Below are 21164 nucleotides of genomic sequence, written 5' to 3'. Positions count from 1 at the left end.
TCTGTCACGGTTGTCGTTGGTGAATGAGGACCAAAATGCAGCAGGTACGTGTATGCTCATATTTAGATTTATTCACTTACAAAAACAACTGAATACAAAATAACAAAACCACTAGAACTAACAAACGAACAACAAAACAGTCTGGCAAAGCCTAGGGCTGAACACAGAACAATCACCCACAAAACACAAACACAAACACACCCTCATTTATGAGACTCTCAATCAAAGGCAGATAGACAACACCTGCCTTCAACTGAGAGTCCCAACACCAATTCACCAGACATAGAAACAGACATACTAGACTCCACATAGAAATACCTAAACATAAACCAACACCCGGAATTACTAAAACAAACACCCTTAAACCAAACACACCACCCTGAACCACATAAAACAAATACCCTCTGTCACGCCCTGACCAAACTACAAAACAATTAACCTTATATACTGGCCAGGACGTGACAGTACCCCCCCCTTAAAGGTGCTACCCCAGAAGCACCTTAACAAAAAAAAAAAATACCCCCAAACAATACCCAAAAGAAAAATTCCCCCTTACTAAAGGGAGGGAAGGGAGGGTGGCTGCCGTCAACGACGGCACTGTGCTACACCCCCCCCTCCCCAACCCACCTATCTTGGAGGCGGCTCAGGTTCTGGCCGTTCCAGGCAGTCTGGGCAGTCTGGCGGTTCGGGGCAGTCTGGCGGCTCGGGGCAGTCTGGCGGCTCGGGGCAGTCTGGCGGCTCGGGGCAGTCTGGCGGCTCGGGGCAGTCTGGGCAGTCTGTCAGCTCGGGGCAGTCTGGGCAGTCTGTCAGCTCGGGGCAGGTCAGGGCAGACTGGCCACTCCGGCAGGTCAGGGCAGACTGGCCACTCCGGCAGGTCAGGGCAGACTGGCCACTCCGGCAGGTCAGGGCAGACTGGCCACTCCGGCAGGTCAGGGCAGACTGGCCACTCCGGCAGGTCAGGGCAGACTGGCCACTCCGGCAGGTCAGGGCAGACTGGCCACTCCGGCAGTTCAGGGCAGACTGGCCACTCCGGCAGTTCAGGGCAGACTGGCCACTCCGGCAGTTCAGGGCAGACTGGCCACTCCGGCAGTTCAGGGCAGACTGGCCACTCCGGCAGTTCAGGGCAGACTGGCCACTCCGGCAGTTCAGGGCAGTCTGGCCACTCCGGCAGTTCAGGGCAGTCTGGCCACTCCGGCAGTTCAGGGCAGTCTGGCCACTCCGGCAGTTCAGGCAGTCTGGCCACTCCGGCAGTTCAGGGCAGTCTGGCCACTCCGGCAGTTCAGCGCAGTCTGGCCACTCCGGCAGTTTCAGCGCAGTCTGGCCACTCCGGCAGTTCAGCGCAGTCTGGCCACTCCGGCAGTTCAGCGCAGTCTGGCCACTCCGGCAGTTCAGCGCAGTCTGGCCACTCCGGCAGTTCAGCGCAGTCTGGCCACTCCGGCAGTTCAGCGCAGTCTGACCACTCCGGCAGTTCAGCGCAGTCTGACCACTCCGGCAGTTCAGCGCAGTCTGACCACTCCGGCGACTGTTGACTGACGGGCAGCTCCGACGACTGTTGACTGCGGGCAGCTCCGACGACTGTTGACTGGCGGGCAGCTCCGACGACACGACTGTTGACTGGCGGGCAGCTCCGACGACTGTTGACTGGCGGGCAGCTCCGACGACTGTTGACTGGCGGGCAGCTCCGACGACTGTTGACTGGCGGGCAGCTCCGACGACTGTTGACTGGCGAGGCTGGGTTTACGCACTTGCCGTTTAGTGCGGGGAGCGGGAACAGGACGAGTCGGACTGGGTGGACGCACTTCCGGGTCCGCACGAGAGACAGGAGCTGGAAACCCAGGGCTATGGAGGCGCACAGCCGGTCTAGATCTTACCTCCTGCACAACCCGCCTTGGCTCGATGGAACTAGTAGCCCTGCACGAGCGGAGTGCTCGTACAGGGCAGACTGGGCTGTGCAGGGGCTTGATGGTAGCCGTGCGTAGAGCGGGAGTTGGGTAGCCTGGTCCTCGGAGGCGTACTGGCGACCAGATGCGCTGCGCAGGCATCCTCCTACCAGGCTGGATGCCCGCTCTAGCACGGCACCTGCGAGGGGCTGGAATAACTTGCACCGGACTGTGCGTGCGTATGGGTGAGATATTGCGCTTCTCAGCGAAACATGGCGCTCCCCACCTCATACGCTCCTCCATATAACCACGAGTAGCTGGCTTCCGGCTCTTCCCTCGCCTAGCCAAACTACCCGTGTGCCCCCCCCAAAAAATTTATTGGGGGTGCCTCTCGTGCTTCTCCCTCAGCGCGTCTCTGGCCTCGTACCACCGCCTCTCTGCCTTGGCTGCTTCTATTTCCCACTGCGGGCGGCGATACTCCCCAGCCTGATGCCAAGGTCCGGCCCCGTCCAGAACTTCCTCCCAAGTCCACTTCTCCCGCCAGTCCAACTCGAACTCCGTCTGCTCCTTCCTCTGCTGCTTGATCCTTTGGTGGTGGGTGATTCTGTCACGGTTGTCGTTGGTGAATGAGGACCAAAATGCAGCAGGTACGTGTATGCTCATATTTAGATTTATTCACTTACAAAAACAACTGAATACAAAATAACAAAACCACTAGAACTAACAAACGAACAACAAAACAGTCTGGCAAAGCCTAGGGCTGAACACAGAACAATCACCCACAAAACACAAACACCCTCATTTATGAGACTCTCAATCAAAGGCAGATAGACAACACCTGCCTTCAACTGAGAGTCCCAACACCAATTCACCAGACATAGAAACAGACATACTAGACTCCACATAGAAATACCTAAACATAAACCAACACCCGGAATTACTAAAACAAACACCCTTAAACCAAACACACCACCCTGAACCACATAAAACAAATACCCTCTGTCACGCCCTGACCAAACTACAAAACAATTAACCTTATATACTGGCCAGGACGTGACAACATCTCTTGGCATGTCCAGCCCACTCATTATCTCAGCTCATCATGGCTATTTGAAGGTTGCTGCCTTTTTCTGTGGCTAAACCAACTAGGCTCATAATTTAACAATTTTATTAATATTTACAGATGGCATACACGTTTGTTATTTAGGCACATACAGGTTCTAGAAGGCTTTTCTGCCAAAAACGGTTATGTGACCCATTTCAGGAAACTAGGCGTATGCCGCGGGTCACTACTTCAGCCATTTGAACGTGTAGTTATTGTTATTATTGTAGTCCTATTTATTAATCTAAACCAGTTCTTTAAATTTGCTAAAGTTTCATTCTGTTAAGAAATCTTCATTGACTAAATTAAGTTCGATCTGTCTTTTTTAATTGTGTGCTCAGTGTTTAGTTTAAGATGATAGGTTATAAGTAGGCATGTTGTAAAATAAATATCATTAACCTATTGCTGTCATTTGTTGGGTAAGGTAGGCACTAGTCTTTCTTGGTGCTTGCTGCAATATATAGCCTGTTCAAAATGTTTGAAGGTTTAAACCAGTTTGCAAATGTTTTGTTTTAATTCCAGTGAATGAAAGTTCTAACTGTAATGTTGTGTTTTCCACAATATAATATCCTGCTCTATTTTCCCTATAAACAATTCCTTGACTTTTGATATTAACCTAATAAAGTTTAGAAACTTTTGTGAAGGTGTGGTGTGGCTATTAGCTTTTAATACTATAGTCCTATGATTTGAAGGCAGTGCGCACCGACGCTCCAACTGACTCTGCAAGTTGAGCTTGAGGTGAGGAAGAATGTTTTAGGCCTACCAAAGTTAGTCCTATAATCTAAGAATTGAATGCTTATCTTTATGAGAAATATTGTCATAGAAAATGAACGAATTATACTCCTATATCAAGTGTTGCACGGTATACTGAAACTTTGGTACTTTGATACTAGAACATGTAAAACGGTTTGGTGCTAGAATTTGTTACTTTCAGTACTTCTGTCTAATGTGTTTCACGTCATATATGGATTGTGAGGATCGAGTCTGTTGTAATTTGTCTGAATTTTCTCAAGGGGGCTGGCCAGGCTGCGCTTGCACATGTAGCTGTCAACGCAAACCACTTAAGAAGCAAGCAAGAGAGAGATAATACCGAAAGCATTGCCACAGACAGAAGGGGCAACCTTACTTTTAAATATCTTTGGCATGGCTTCTTCTAACGAAAACATCATACCTCCACACCCACAGTTTGTTGACATAAATGGCTCCAAAAGCGAACTATTGGAAACTTTGATTACAGAGCAGATGATGAGGGCCAGCCTACTGAAGCAACTAAACAAAAGGTGTTAGTTACAAAGCAGTGCAGTGCAAGGGAGGTTTAGTTCCAAAATGGCAAAAAAACGATTTTACCCATTACCTTGTAACGTTGTCGTTATTCTACTAAATTTGAATAATTGTGTGATAAATGACATTAGCATATATTCAGCATGACATTCATGTGAGCATTATGATATGATTACACAACCTAAAAGTCATGTGAAATGCACTCAACTTGACAGCAATATATTTAGACTACTTCGCGTTTGTGTGGGCTTCCTAGCAGTAGACACAAGACATCCAGCTGCCATGTGCAACCTGGGAAGTGAAATGCACTCAGGGAATTGTAGTATGCTGTGTAAATTCCATTGTATTTCTGTGACGTGTAGACTATTGCAACATAGAAGCTTCAGAAAGGAGCTGGAAAGGGTTCTTGGTTTTGGTACTAAACTATTAATTGAATACATACAATTATTTAGCTGTAATGAATATTAATTTATTCAGTGCCTTCAAAATGTTTTCACACCCTTAACTTTTTACACATTTTGTTGTGTTACAGACAGAATTTAAAATGGATTAAATTGGAGCCTCTCGAGTGGCACAGCGGTCTAAGGCAGCCTACAGCCCCAAGTTCAATAAGGTGTCACTACAGCCCCAAGTTCAATCCCAGGCTGTGTCACAGCCGGCTGTGACGGAGAGACCAATGAGGCGGCGCACAATTGGCCCAGCGTCGTCCGGTTTAGGGGAGTGTGTTGCCCGGCCGGGATTTCCTTGTCCCATCGCGCTCTAGCAAATCCTTGTGGTGGACCGGGCCCCTGCAAGCTGACTCCGGTCGCCAGTTGGACGGTGTTTCCTCCGACACGTTGGTGCTGCTGGCTTCCGGGTTAAGCGAGCAGTGTGTCAAGAAGCAGTTGTATTTCAGAGGACGCATGGCTCTTGACCTTCGCCGCTCCAGAGTCCGTAGGGGAGTTGTAGTGATGGGACAAGACTGTAACTACCAATTGGATATCACAAAATTTAAATGTATTCAATTTACATTTCTTTGACACTGGCCTACACACAACACCCCATAATGTCAGTGGAATTATGTTTTTCGAAACTTTTACAAATTAATAAAAACTTAAAAGCTTAGATGTCTTCAGTCAATAAGTATTCAACCTCTTTGTTATGGCAAGCCTAAATAAGTTCAGAAGTAAAAATTTGCTTAAGTTGCATAATAGTTTTAAACATGATTTTTGAATGACTACCTTATCTAAGTACCCCACATATACCATTTTTTGTAAGGTCCCCCAGTTGAGCACAGAATTTCAAACACAAAAAACTGAGGATGGATCAACAACATTGTAGTTACTCCACAATACTAACCTAATTGACAGAGTGAAAAGAAGGAAGCCTGTACAGAATAAAAATATTCCAAAACATGCATCCTGTTTGCAACAAGGCACTAAATTAATACTGCGAAAATTGTGGCAATGCAATTAACTTTTTCTATTGAATACAAAGTTATGTTTGGGGCAAATCCAATACAACACATTACTAAGTACCATTCTCCATATTTTCAAGCATAGTGGTGGCTGCGTCATGTTATGGGTATGCTTGTAATCGTTAAGGACTGGAGAGTTTTTCAGGATAAAAAAAACAATCGAAATGGGGCTAAGCACAGGCAACATCCTAGAGGAAAACCTATTTTCTCAGGTGTGTGGCTTTCCGAGTCATATCCAATCAATTGAATTTACCACAGGTGGACTCCAATCAAGTTGTAGAATCATCTCAAGGATGACCAATGGAAACAGGATGCACCTGAGCTCAATTTTGAGTCTCATAGCAAAGGGTCTGAATACTTATGTAAATAAGGTGTTTCTGTTTTGGACTTTTATACATTTAAAAAGATATCTTAAAACTTGTTTTCACTTTGTCATTATGGGGTATTGTGTGTAGATTGATGAGGATTTTGTTTTTATTTAATCCATTTTTGAATAAGGCTGTAACTAACAAAATGTGGAAAAAGTCAAGGAGTCTGAATACTTTACGAATGCACTGTATATCTGACTATAAAAAAATGCATGTCGGTGTCAACATGTCGCGGGCATATCTCTAATTCTCTCTCTCTCTCTGAGGCTTACGCTTTTCTTGCTTTTTTATAAATGTAAAACAATATATTAATACCTTAAAGTGGATGCCTAAGCCTATAGGTGTCACGTCCTGACCAGTATAGAGGATTATTTGTTATTGTAGTTTGGTCAGGACGTGGCAGAGGGTAGTTAGTTTATGTATTCCGGGGTTTTGGGTTTCTTTTCTATGTTTGTGTTTCTATGGGTTTTCTATCTGTTCTGTTTCTATGTTAGTTAATTGGGGTATGGACTCTCAATTGAAGGCAGGTGTTTTCTAGTTGCCTTTGATTGGGAGTCCTATATATTAGGGTGTGTTTGGTCTTTTTGTTTGTGGGTAGTTGTTTTAGCACTGCTATACGTGTGTAGCCTGCTATACTGTTCCTGTCGGTCATTGTTTTTCTTGTTTTGTTCGTGGTGTTCACATTATAATAAATTATGATGAGCACGCAATCCGCTGCATATTGGTCCACTTTTTCCGACAGCGATTACAACATATCTTCTGACGAAGAGGAATGTGACAATAGGCCTATGCATGCAATGCCCTGATGCATTTAGTGCTCAAATCTCCGACAGCTGAACCGTGAGGTGGACAATTCTTGTTTTAGAAAATGAAAAACCAATAAAACAATAGGCTATAAAGTTTTGCGTATGCTACACATCGAAACACAAGGAATAGTGTTTTTGTAATTTGTTACAGGCTGTTTTTAAGGACATGTAAATGTGTCTCATTTGGCCAATATCCCTCATTTATTGATGGGGCTGACTCTGCATGGGTGGACGCCCTAATCGGATACGCACCCAATGCATATGGATGGCCTGTAAATTTCTCAGATGTCTGATAAATTGTCTGATAAATCTTCCCAGTCACTTGTCTGTGATAAATTTTCCGAACTGAAACACTGACAGGGAGACACACACACTATCTCTTCTGAATAATACATGAAATACAGTATATAATGTATATGTAGTATATATTTGACACATTTTTACCTCAACCACCAACCACAGGAGGATTCAGGAGCCCTCTCTCAATGAGTGTAGACAGCCGCCTGCTGCCGCTCTGCTAATCATCAGCTTGGGGGAGGAGAGGAGGTAGGGGGCCCAAGTGGGTAACTGGGGGCCCTGCCTTGAATGGGTAACTGATTAATAAAAAATAAACTGCATATTAAGAAAATGTGCCCCTGACTCAACTGTGTGAGTCAGGGGCCCAATGCCATAAGGGGTACGGGGCAAAACAAGTTATTTTTTATTATTATTTTATCCAACCAAAGGAGCCCGCTTTCAATGTTCAAAATACCCCAGAGAGCAAAATTTAGCCACAGAGCATCAGTAGTTACAAAAAAATAACTGGATAAAATTTGATCACAAGCCATGCAGGTAACTGCCAAAATAAAGTGTCTTAAAAGGGTATTAGGCCACCATGAGCTGCCAGAACAGCTTCAATGTGCCTTGGCATAGATTCTACAAGTGGACCTAAACCATGCCAGGAAAATGCACCCCACACACCATAACATAAACGTTGTATCCCTCATTTACTCAAGTGTTTAGTTTGGCAGTGACCGGTTGCCTACAGTCAGGAAGGCCGCAATTTGGGCAGCATGTGCGCCAAATATACAGCTTGTTCCATTGTGGCCATAGACATATAATCCATAGAAGGGATTTGGAACCTCTGCTCTTACCCTGGCAATTTGAGTGTTAAACTCATGGGTACACTAGCAATGGCAACCCGTCCTGACTTGAGTGGGAACTGTCATCTATGGATTATATTTCTATGGTTGGTTGCGGCTGTTTATTTGCCTTTTGCAAATTTCAAAATACAATTGCGGTAAAAATGTACAGTTTGGAAAGCAAATGCCTACCGCTGAAAAGAGAAGACTAATCTGTCTGTAGAACTCATATTATTATTTTTTTTACAAAATTCTGAACAACTCCCTATTTTTTGCCAACAGCAGCACTTTTATTTACACAAAAAACAAAGCCCCAGGGCCTATGATTTCTAAATCCGGCCTTGTCCCTCCCTGTGTCCTACATGACAGATGGTTGTGTGAATAAATGTTTTACTGACTGTCTGTCCCAAATGGCACCTTGTTCCCTATATAGTGCACTCCTTTTGACCAAGGCCCAAAGGGCTCTGGTCTAAAGTAGTGCACTATGTAGGGAATAGAGTGCCATTTGGGACACTACCTGGCTCTTTTCAACAGTTATCAGACAAACTGTTCCTGCCACACACCATGTTTGTTTGAACACAAAAAGCTTTTTGATGCGAGCAACTCACTCACACACACACACACACCAACGCCCTGTTTGATTCCATATCTGTGTTCCGCTCGCTCATCATGTGCATGTTTCTATGACAACGTCATATCGCTGCCTCGTAGTTTTATCTTGAGTATTTGTATGTGTTTTATATGCACACACACACACACACTCCCTCACACACAAGCTGCCTCTTTGACACACACTCACGCACCAATAATCATACTCTGGCACATACATTTCCTTTTGATGCAGTTTTTGCAGTAGGTTGAATGTCGCTCCTACACACTCTCCTAGAGATGATTCACTGTTCTCCATATCTCTGATCTGGATGTCTGACTTTGAGAACCTTTGCAAGACTGATCAGCTGGACTGATATCTATTCTCTCCCATGTCATTTCATAAACTACTGTAGTGTAATACACCAGGCAGCCAAGCCCGTGGCTATCTGAGTAGCGGCTATCTACAAGCCAGCGCTGCACTATCAGATGTAGATGAAGAGCACAGTATGTCCTCTCCATCTCGGCTGCCCCGCCTTACCCTAGAAGATGATATCTAGCTATAGCTACGCTGCATGGGATTATTCAGACCAGCTTTCTCCTAGGCCTTCTCTTTTCTCCTGGGCTGAAACAGGCATGACTCTATCTCTGTAAGGTACTGGAGATCCAGCTGTTCAGAGGACATGTATCACATGGCGGCGCTGAGGACCCCACGGCCCTACAGCCAGGAGATGCCATCACTCAGATAAACCAACTATCCATCTTTCAGTGTGCACTTCCTATCTACCCTTTGTGTCCTCAGAATGGATCGCTCTCGCTCTCTCTTCCTCTCCTTCTCTTCCTATTTGTGCTCTGCGGTCCTGCAGTCAGTGGCTCCCCATTGCGTCTCTGACTCGATTTTCAGCCAGTGACTCTCGGCTGGTGGGCTGGCTCCGTCTTAGCCACTCAGAAGCCATTAGTGCAAGGGTCTAAATTGGTCTGACGCACGGAGGGTGATCCAGCTCTCCTGCTGCTGCAGACAGACATGATTGGCTGTATCCCAAATGACACCATATTCCCTAGTTAGTGCACAACTTCTGACTAGAGCCATGTGGGACCTTTTCAAAAGTAGTGCACTATTAAAGGGAACAAGGTGCCATTTGGGATGCAGACATGCTCTTTCCTCCCTCTCAGCCATGGGAATATGGCATAAGCGCTGCTAGACGGCAGGGAGGGAGGGACTGGGTAGAATGAAACTGTTGATGTCAAAGGTGAAATGGCAAGTAGACAAGCAGTGGAGGGAGGGCGTCGAAGGGGAAATAGCAAGTAGACCAGCATCAGGCTGGCAGCCCCATGCGGATGCAGATACCATGTGTGTCTCTCTGTCTCTTTCTCTCCCCCTCTGAAGGAGTGATGTCTTCTCTCCCTCTCTGTGAGGAAATTGGTTCGGACATGAGTTGTTCTGTGAGTCAAAAGGACAGTGCAGTTGGAACTGTAGTGTGTTGTTGCTGCTAGTACCCAGCTGACACCCTGGAGGCCCATGTTGTTTGGAGCTATAGAGTGGTAGACCCATACCATATGTTCTATTTCATTTTACATCTATATCACAGATGTTTATATAGGGTAATTTTTAAATGTAACCTATATTTAACTAGACCAGTCAGTTAAGATCAAATTCATATTTACAATAATGGCCTACTGGGGAACAGTGGGGGGCAGAATGACAGATTTTTACCTTGTCTGCTCGGGGATTTGATCCAGCAACCTTTCAGTTACTGGCCCAACGCTCTAACCACTAGGCTACCTGCCGCCCCTAGGGCTGTTATGGTGACTGTATGGTAGAGGTCGACCGATTATGATTTTTCAACGCCGATACCGATTATTGGAGGACCAAAAACAGCCGATACCAATTAATCGGCCGTTGTTTTTTAATTATTTGTAATAATGACAATTACAACAATACTGAATGAACACTTATTTTAACTTAATATAATACATCAATAAAATCAATTTAGCCTCAAATAAATAATGAAACATCTTCAATTTGGTTTAAATAATGAAAAAACAAAGTGTTGAAGAAGAAAGTAAAAGTGCAATATGTGCCATGTAAGAAAGCTAAAGTTTAAGTTCTTTGCTGAGAACATATGAAAGCTGGTGGTTCCTTTTAACATGAGTCTTCAATATTCCCAGGTAAGAAGTTTTAGGTTGTAGTTATTATAGGAATTATAGGACTATTTCTCTCTATACCATTTGTATTTCATATATCTTTGACTATTGGATGTTCTTATAGGCACTTTAGTATTGCCAGTGTAACAGTATAGCTTCCGTCCCTCTCCTTGCTCCTACCTGGGCTCGAACCAGGAACACATCGACAACAGCCACCCTCGAAGCAGCGTTACCCATGCAGAGCAAGGGGAATAACTACTCCAGGTCTCAGAGCGAGTAACGCTTGAAACGCTATTAGCACGCACCCCGCTAACTAGCTAGCCATTTCACATCGGTTACACCAGGATAATCTCGGGAGTTGATAGGCTTGAAGTCATAAACAGCGCAATGCTTGAAGCATTGTGAAGAGCTGCTGGCGAAATGCACGAAAGTGCTGTTTGAATGAATGCTTACGAGCCTGCTGGTGCCTACCATCGCTCAGTCAGACTGCTCTATCAAATCACAGACTTAATTATAACATAATAACACACAGAAATACGAGCCTTAGGTCATTAATATGGTCGAATCCGGAAACTATCATCTCGAAAACAAAACGTTTATTCTTTCAGTGAAATACGGAACCGTTCCGTATTTTATCTAACGGGTGGCATCCATAAGTATAATATTCCTGTTACATTGCACAACCTTCAATGTTATGTCATAATTACGTAAAATTCTGGCAAATTTGTTCGCAACGAGCCAGGCGGCCCAAACGGTTGCATATACCCTGACTCTGCGTGCAATGAACGCAAGAGAAGTGACACAATTTCACCTGGTTAATATTGCCTGCTAACCTGGATTTCTTTTAGCTAAATATGCAGGTTTAATACTTCTGTGTATTGATTTTAAGAAAGGCATTGATGTTTATGGTTAGGTACAGTCGTGCAACGATTGTGCTTTTTTTGCAAATGCGCTTTTGTTAAATCATCCCCCGTTTGGCAAAGTTGGCTGTCTTAGTTAGGAAGAAATAGTCTTCACACAGTTCGCAACGAGCCAGGCGGGCCAAACTGCTGCATATACCCTGACTCTGTTGCAAGAGAAGTGACACAATTTTCCTAGTTAAAAGAAATTCATGTTAGCAGGCAATATTAACTAAATATGCAGGTTTAAAAATATATACTTGTGTATTGATTTTAAGAAAGGCATTGGTGTTTATGGTTAGGTACACATTGGAGCAACGACAGTCCTTTTTCGCGAATGCGCACCGCATCGATTATATGCAACGCAGGACACGCTAGATAAACTAGTAATATCATCAACCATGTGTAGTTAACTAGTGATTATGATTGATTGATTGATTGTTTTTATAAGATAAGTTTAATGCTAGCTAGCAACTTACCTTGGCTTTCTTACTGCATTTGTGTAACAGGCAGGCTCCTCATGGAGTGCAATGTAAGGCAGGTGGTTAGAGGTTGGACTAGTTAACTGAAAGGTTGCAAGATTGAATCCCCAAGCTGACAAGGTAAAAATCTGTCGTTCTGCCCCTGAACAAGGCAGTTAACCCACCGTTCCTAGGCCGTTATTGAAAGTAAGAATGTGTTCTTAACTGACTTGCCTAGTTAAATAAAGGTGTAAAAAATATATATATTTGTTTAATAAATAATAATAATCTGCCAAATCGGTGTCCAAAAGTACCGATGTCCGATTGTTATGAAAACTTGAAATCGGCCCTAAATAATCAGCCATAATTAATCGGCCATTCAGATTAATCGGTGGACCTATACTGTATGGTAATTAGGCTTCTCCAATTAGGCTTCTCCAAGCTCTGATTCTGCTGATGGTCATTTGTAGCCTAACAAACTTGCTAATTGCCTCGTACTCAGTACTCTATTGTCCCTATAATCACTCTGACATCAATGCAAATGTAATCGAAAATCTAATCAAACACTACATAAAAGCCCATGAGCTCATCTGTTTCGAGACAGGTGTATGATAATGGTCCATTCTAAATCAAACAAATTTCACACATTATTTAGTATATATAAAGACAATATTAAATCAAGGATAGTCTGACGGGTGACAATATTAATATCACTTGTGAATTATATATTTGCTGCTGAGAAATTCTATGCATTATCAAGTGCTTGTCAAATTGTGAATGAGAGACTGATGAACTGTGTACAGCCTGCGCAAAAAAACAAAGCAAAGCTCGTGCCTTTTAATGCGACTTTTTTCAAATCATCATTAGTCGCATCATGCGGCCTTACAATGTATTAAAAATCAAAACATATAGCCCAACATTTATCACAACTAAAGTTACATAAATAATTAAGCATATAGGAGTATCTTTGTTAACCTTTCAACACAGAATAGCTGCATGTGCGCCCTCCCCCAAATCGCTTGTAGAAAATATCCTTTCTATTTTATTCAGTTATGTTCAGTTGTATTCTTCATACTGTAAAATAATTCCACGGAATTCTAAGCAAATCTTGTCTGCTAAATGAACTAGTGTAGCCCACCGCCATATGCCATAGCCAGATCAGGGCCTAACATAAGGACAGCTCGTGCTATTCTTTTCATCTGAAACAGACTACATTTTCTTCATATTATGTTTCTTTTGACCTGTCTAAAATAAATAATGGATTTATTGTGGTTTTTGTAGGCTATATTACATGGATTTATTAGACTTTTTAAAATGTAATGTTCCAAAGGTCTGCATCAGTGGCTTGTAGGCTGTGTGTGGAAGCAAGGAGATGCTAAATATGTTTATGTTAATTAATGGTCAATTACTGTGAGACTGGGAGTTATTTGCTTGACAGTCACAAGCTGACAAAATGTCATGACCGCCACAGCCCTAACCACCACGTCCTTTTGTCTTGTGTATTGATGATTGTGAGTTTTAGAATTTATATGTTTGTTTTCAGGCCAATGGCACATGTTTAGATGAGTAACCATACTTCAGCTGTTAGAACATGATTTGATGCCTTTACAATAACCTAGGTTCCTTGATATTCTGAGCATAGTTGGCTAGAGATTGATGGTTTACAAAGTGGGAGTGAACGATAGCATGAGGTAATGGAGGGAGGGAGCAGGGCTGTAATCCAGCCACGGAGGGGACTTCACTTCCCCACTCCGTCTGCTCTTTCTTTCTTTCTTTCACTCACTCACTCACTCACTCACTCAGGCAAGCAGGCATAATATGTTGCTGTTTTGCATAGCAGAGTGCTGCAGTGCTGTCTGGTCCCTAGCCAGAGACTCCAGACAGTCTGTATGGAGCTAGATACCATCTCAGCCACGCAGGCATCACAATGGGTATCCCTCAACATGACACAACCACCCTGCCGCCTGCCTGCCCCTGTGTTCCCTGTGTACTGCCGCTACGGACCTAGTGGTGCCCCCGGCTTCCTCTCTGGCTCCCTCGCTATGGCCGCTGCTACGCTGCCCTGCTTTCACACACCGTCACTTTCTATTTACGACCCAATGGAAACCATTGATTCTAGTAACAAACTTTCCCTTTTACTTCTAGTAGCCTTGTTCTTTTGGTTATGTAACCGCTATTTGCTTTAAACCAGATGACCACTGTGTTGGCATAAGAGTGGACATTTAGCAAAAAATTCTAATTTACTGCAGTCAAAGGTGAAACATCAGGGTAATTCTTTCATACAGTTTTCCCCCAAAGTGAAACATCAGGTCATTTAAATGTTTCACCTAAAAGTCGTCTATTGTGTCTTGCTTCTTCTGTCTGTTATAAAATAAATCCGATTCTCTCTTTATAGGCCCTGTATGTTAATAGTCATCTCTCTCTTCTCCAGGCCCAGGACCTGTATGTTAATAGTTAGTCATCTCTCTCTTCTCCAGGCCCAGGACCTGTATGTTAATAGTTAGTCATCTCTCTCTTCTCCAGGCCCAGGACCTGTATGTTAATAGTCATCTCTCTCTTCTCCAGGCCCAGGACCTGTATGTTAATAGTCATCTCTCTCTTCTCCAGGCCCAGGACCTGTATGTTAATAGTCATCTCTCTCTTCTCCAGGCCCAGGACCTGTATGTTAATAGTCATCTCTCTCTTCTCCAGGCCCAGGACCTGTATGTTAATAGTTAGTCATCTCTCTCTTCTCCAGGCCCAGGACCTGTATGTTAATAGTCATCTCTCTCTTCTCCAGGCCCAGGACCTGTATGTTAATAGTTAGTCATCTCTCTCTTCTCCAGGCCCAGGACCTGTATGTTAATAGTTAGTCATCTCTCTCTTCTCCAGGCCCAGGACCTGTATGTTAATAGTTAGTCATCTCTCTCTTCTCCAGGCCCAGGACCTGTATGTTAATAGTTAGTCATCTCTCTCTTCTCCAGGCCCAGGACCTGTATGTTAATAGTTAGTCATCTCTCTCTTCTCCAGGCCCAGGACCTGTATGTTAATAGTCATCTCTCTCTTCTCCAGGCCCAGGACCTGTATGTTAATAGTCATCTCTCTCTTCTCCAGGCCCAGGACCTGAATGTTAATAGTTAGTCATCTCTCTCTTCTCCAGGCCCAGGACCTGTATGTTAATAGTCATCTCTCTCTTCTCCAGGCCCAGGACCTGTATGTTAATAGTCATCTCTCTCTTCTCCAGGCCCAGGACCTGTATGTTAATAGTCATCTCTCTCTTCTCCAGGCCCAGGACCTGTATGTTAATAGTTAGTCATCTCTCTCTTCTCCAGGCCCAGGACCTGTATGTTAATAGTTAGTCATCTCTCTCTTCTCCAGGCCCAGGACCTGTATGTTAATAGTTAGTCATCTCTCTCTTCTCCAGGCCCAGGACCTGTATGTTAATAGTTAGTCATCTCTCTCTTCTCCAGGCCCAGGACCTGAATGTGATCGAGGAGGTGATCAGGATGATGCTGGAGATCATCAACTCATGTCTGTCGAACTCTCTACACCACAACCCTAACCTGGTCTACGCCCTGCTCTACAAGAGAGAGCTCTTCGAACAGTTCAGAACACACCCCTCCTTCCAGGACATCATGCAGAACCTCGAAACAGTGAGTGAGAGAGAGAGGCATGTGATCGAGTGCTCGCATGCACATACAGACGGACACTGCTCATATACACGCCCGCACCCCATTCCAATGAACTGAAATTCAAACATGAATCCAAAACTCTTCGTAGAAAAACAACGGGCAATTTACAATTTATGAACAGGATTTAGAAAGCGTAAGACTTCAGTAGTTTTGTGAATACGCTTTGTAAGTTTTGGTATGAGGGCTGGTCACTATTGAAGTGTCAGATGAGAAGAAACAAGCACAGTACAACTCAACACAAGTTTCTGAATTGTATTGAATAATAAAACAAGTCCACTCTCTGTACCCTCATGGGGCTGATAGTAAAATATTAATTAAGAACATGATTATGTTGTCGAGAGCTACTCTAGCTGTCATTCAGGCTTCCAACAAGTGTCTCAAAACAGTAAAGACAGATGGCAGCCTAATCTTCACTACTCCTTTCCCTGTAACCCAGCCCTGCTGCCTCTGATGCTTGTGTGTGCTGCATCCTGTTTGAGAGGTCTGTCTGGGACTGTAGCTAGGTTTCCATCCAATTGGTGACAGATTTTCATGTGAATATTAAAAAATCTGCATTTTCCCCACAAGAGATGTGTGGTTGAGATGGACTTGTTGCAGATAAATTGCTATGCGTGATGACGTAGGACAAATAAAATATATTTTGCGGTTCAATTCCCATGAAACAAATAAAAAATACAAATTCAATTGGTTTCCATCGCATTTTGAACTCTATTGATGGTTTTCTCACAAAAAATGTGCCCACTCTGGTCTTGGCACGTGCACTCTAGCCAACAGCGCTATCTGCGTGTTGTCTCTGAGAGCTGTTGGCTGGAGCACACGTATAACCTACATGATGAGATTATTATTATTATGGTCAAAAAAGCTCGATTTTTATTTGTCAAACGGCAGCCAATCCCCGGCCATCGTGTCACTAGAATAAGACTCTAGATATTTATTGGAAGGGAGCAGCAATCTCATCACCTCACACTTTCACAACCCTGTGAAGTTCATCATCATTTATTTAATCTGTAGCCTAATAAACTGCATGCTTTCCCGAGTCGTAGTGGGAGGACCACGCAACATGTCATCGCGTGACTCCAAGTTGACTTCAATATGACTTTTATTGAAGTGTGACTTTTATTATGACTTTTACTCAATTCTACTTTTATTTATGAGAGGTATTGACATGTTGAATGCACCGAGCTGTCTGTCTAAACTACTGGCACACAGCTCGGACACCCGTGCATACCCCACAAGACATGCCACAAGAGGTCTCTTCACAGTCCCCAAGTCCAGAACAGACTATGGGAGGCACACAGTACTACATAGAGCCATGACTACATGGAACTCTATTCCATATCAAGTAACTGATGCAAGCAGTAAAATTAGATTTAAAAAACATGAATAAACACCTTATGGAACAGCAGGGACTGTGAAGCAAGACAAACATTGGCACAGACACACACACACACGATAACATACGCACTATATATACACATGGATTTAGTAATGTAAATATGTGGTGGAGTAGGGGCCTGAGGGCACACAGTGTGTTGTGAAATCTGTGAATGTATTGTTATGTTTTTGCTGGACTCCAGGAATTTTGCTGGACTCCAGGAAGAGTAGCTGCTGCTTTGGCAGCAGCTAATGGGGATCCATAATAAATACAAAAAATATGATGGTTATTAAATCAATATTTGCGCATAAAATATTTTCCACCAACATTCCGTAATAATTTATTTTACCGACACAAACAGATCCCACCTTGTCTAGCGTATTTGGTTTTGTCGACGTTTGGAACGTTTACCGGGAAATGTTCTGTTTCCATCAGGCCGTTCATACATTTTTTTAATCCGACAAAAGCTTTGATAGAAACCTGGTAAACCTCGCAAAATAACTTATAGGCTTATACAACAAGTTAGGATAGGCTACCATTTGTCCCATCTCTCATTTAATTGGACCCACTTCACAGTAGAAAATAGATTCAATCTGAAGCGCAGTTTAACGGTAGAGCAGACGGTTCATCGTTTCCATTGACGTTTGTAGGCTATGTCTGAATACTGTAATTTCTCCAGTAGACTATTTCATTTATAAACATAATAAATATATCTACCATTGCATAATACATTCCTCACCTTTCTGGCCATGAAGAGTTCATATTCACCAAGTAGCCATACAAGAAATGACCAGGCGCATCTCATTTAATTGGGCCTATTAGATAGGCCATTATAATTCGTTTTTGCTCTATACATCTGAAAGGGAACCATTGTTATAACACAGGCCTACAATACAATTTGACAGGTGAACAGACAGTTGATCTTTTGCGTTGAATGTGTGTAGGCTACCACTGCAAGTAGGCCTACGGTAGCTTTATTTTTTTTCAGAGTAGACAATGTTTCAGAATTTGCGGCAGTGCAGCATATTTAGGTTCAGGAAAAAGTAAATGCTAAACATTATTGAATGCAAACTATCTGTTTACAAGTCTAAAACAATTTTGTTATTGTTTTTGTGTTTCCGGAACGATCAGTTACAGCAAATGTCACTGCAAAAGAAAACATTCTGCCACCTCCAAGACATTTGATCAAGTTCACCATTGCTATTTCCTTTAGATACTGTCTTGGCCTAATTCCAATACTTCCAACGTTTAATACAAAGAAGGGTGTTATTGTCACCATAAAAGGTGAAGGATGGGCTTTTTCACGCGTGCACAGTTTTACAACAGGTCTAATTCATAATGGGACACACGCGTATGTATGGCTTGCACCAAGTTTATGAATCTCTATTTTTGGTGTAAAATTTACACAACGGTTATAAATGAAGCCCCGGGTCTCGGCTGGTCTCAGGAAGAAATTGCAAGTCCTCATTGATTGAGTCAAGTAAAAATGTATCCGAGACCAAGACACTCAATATGTGGTCTACTACAACCCTGCCTAAGAGGGTGATGGTGAGGGGGCGACGTCTGTTGCAATGGTAGTGTGAAGACCCAAAGAACAGGATTAAATGAATTAGGATCCAGATGATACAAATAGAAGCTGAGAAGAGATGATAGTTCAGATCAACATGTGTTATTGATGTACAAATGTACAGAGACGAGACTCCATTGAAGTGTCAGTTCTCTAGAGTGTCAGTGGTGACACTGAAAAGCACATGAAAAAGACTGGACCTCAAAGTGTAACTGTGTGTGTGTGTAATTGTCCACTTACAATTACACACACTCAGCCAAAAAACACCATCTCAAACTACACACGCATGCGCGCACACTTACACACACACACACACACACACAAAAGAAGACTCAAAAATAACAGTTCAACTGAAAGGTTCCTCAAGCTAACATGCACACACACACACATCCTTTTTCTGACGTGTGTCCCTGGCCCCCAGGTGATAGGTTTCTTCAGCCAGCGTCTTGAGGCAGCAGGGACAGACTTGTCAGTAGAGAGGGTTCAGGAGGTCATCATGAAGGGAGCACAGGCCCTGCCCAAAGACCGCCTCAAGGTAAGTAACACACACACGCTCGCACCCAGACAGACAGACACACACACACACACACACACAACCTGCCCAAAGACCGCCTCCAGTTAAGAACCCAGACCAACACACAGACGGACGTGCGCAGACTCTCTGCTCAAAGACCGCCTCAAGGTAACACCATAGACACACACACACACACACAGGGTTGGGTAGGTTACTTTCTAAATGTAATCCATTACGGTTACTAGTTACCTGTCCAAAATTGTAATTAGTCATGTAACTTTTAGATTACCTGAACGTAATCTGATTACTTTTGGTGGGAGCGATCAGGGATAGGGATTCATGTGGGATGGGGCTGGGAGTTAATGATGGGAGCTGGGGATGGGGGATAGGATGGGAGATGGGGAGGAGGAAAGGGGCTAGGAGTTACAAGAAAGGGATGGGCTGGGATGTTGAGCGCTTGTCTGGGACTGGGGAGTTAGGGATGAGGATGAGCTAAGACAAAGACCAGCTCAAATCTTCATTAGCATTAATGTTCCCATCACAGCCATCCTTCCTGCCTGGTAAATATGCTGCTGCAGGTAATGGCATTTCAAGAAGATGCCATCGCTCCGACACTTTGTCTTCTGCCTGTGTCACAAATGGCACCGTATTCCCTATATAGCGCACTACCTTTGACAGTGCATTATATAAGGAATAGGGTGTCATTTGGGATGCGTAATCCGGGAGAGAAATAAATCTGACAGCAGCACCTCATTACCTTGCTCTCGCCGCGGGACGCCGCCTACCCACAAATTCCACATCCATACAATAATCAAGGAGGAAATATGTATCCTAGGCACGGGGTCCATCTTCAGCGCCCAGACGCCTTAATTGAGTGTTTCATCATGTGTTCTATGTTCCATGTTCTGTCTCATGTCATTGGAACTGGAAGGCATTTGTCCCTACTACTACTGTAACTAGCTAGCTAAGGGATATAAGGGATATTCTGTCTGGCGACCAGCCATATCCTCCTCCTGTACATCTCCGTTTCAGCATTTCTCTATGTAGCATATAGGACAACCTGAGTTTAAATGGTATTTGTTTTCTTTCAAATACTGTACTGTGTACAGTATTCAGTGTCTGTAGCACAGGATTCCTGTATCAACACCTTCCGTATGTAGCCCATGAGAACCCCTGCGTTATCCTTTATCTAGGCAAGTATCTTTTCTGTACTTTAGGTGCGTCTGTCTATGCAGGTTATGGAACTGGTCTGATTGACAGCTAGTGTCGCTTTATTTCTCCTCTCTTCTTTAGTGTAATGATATCATGCTGCACTTGACTGATGTATCCTGACACAATATTACCACTGCAGTGTGATAATCTAGGTCGATCCTTCCATCGCTCAACTCTGCCTCAGTCTGCTCTGCCTGAGAGATACTCATCACTCCCCTGTCACCCAGTCTCCCTGTCACCCAGTCTCCCTGTCACCCAGTCTCCCTGTCACCCAGTCACCCTGTCTGTCTGTCTGTCTGTCTGTCTGTCTGTCTGTCTGTCTGTCTGGCTGTCTGTCTGTCTGTCTGTCTGTCTGTCTGTCTGCGTTCACTCATTCCCCTTATTTTATTTAGGGTTGTGTCCCAATTGGCATCTATTTTCTATATAGTGCCCTTTTTTATATTTATTTTCAAAAGTAGTGCACTATATAGGGAATATGGTGCTATTTGGGACACGGCCTTATCTTCCAAATAAAAATTAATAGGCTAATGATTAATGTTGTATGAAATTATCAATAAGTCTTCAAATGCCCTCACAAAGCACTTATATAGAGCATTGTCTAGCTATTTGTTAAATTGAGACGGCATGGTAGCAGGGCTCTAAAGTGCGACTCAATATTTTGCTGTGCGACCAGGAGTTTAATTTTGGGAGCACTGTGCAATTAGGGGAAAAAATCTCC

General features: G+C 43.7%; 1 protein-coding gene across 3 annotated transcripts in view; it reads left to right on the top strand.

The window, feature by feature from the left end:
• Window positions 1-21164, top strand: part of LOC115159100 (dymeclin-like) — a 156484-nt gene that overhangs the window by 121980 nt on the left and 13340 nt on the right. For all 3 annotated transcript variants that reach the window (XM_029708496.1, XM_029708497.1, XM_029708498.1), the window contains 2 exons: window positions 15557-15739; window positions 19142-19255. In XM_029708496.1, the coding sequence (XP_029564356.1) occupies window positions 15557-15739; window positions 19142-19255 (297 nt within the window). The remainder of the gene's footprint in view (window positions 1-15556; window positions 15740-19141; window positions 19256-21164) is intronic.

This window comes from Salmo trutta, chromosome 23 (assembly GCF_901001165.1).
Source record: "Salmo trutta chromosome 23, fSalTru1.1, whole genome shotgun sequence".
NCBI classification, from domain to species: domain Eukaryota; kingdom Metazoa; phylum Chordata; class Actinopteri; order Salmoniformes; family Salmonidae; genus Salmo; species Salmo trutta.
The sequence above is the reverse complement of the archived record's forward strand: the minus strand, read 5'-3'. Positions and strand labels throughout refer to the sequence as shown.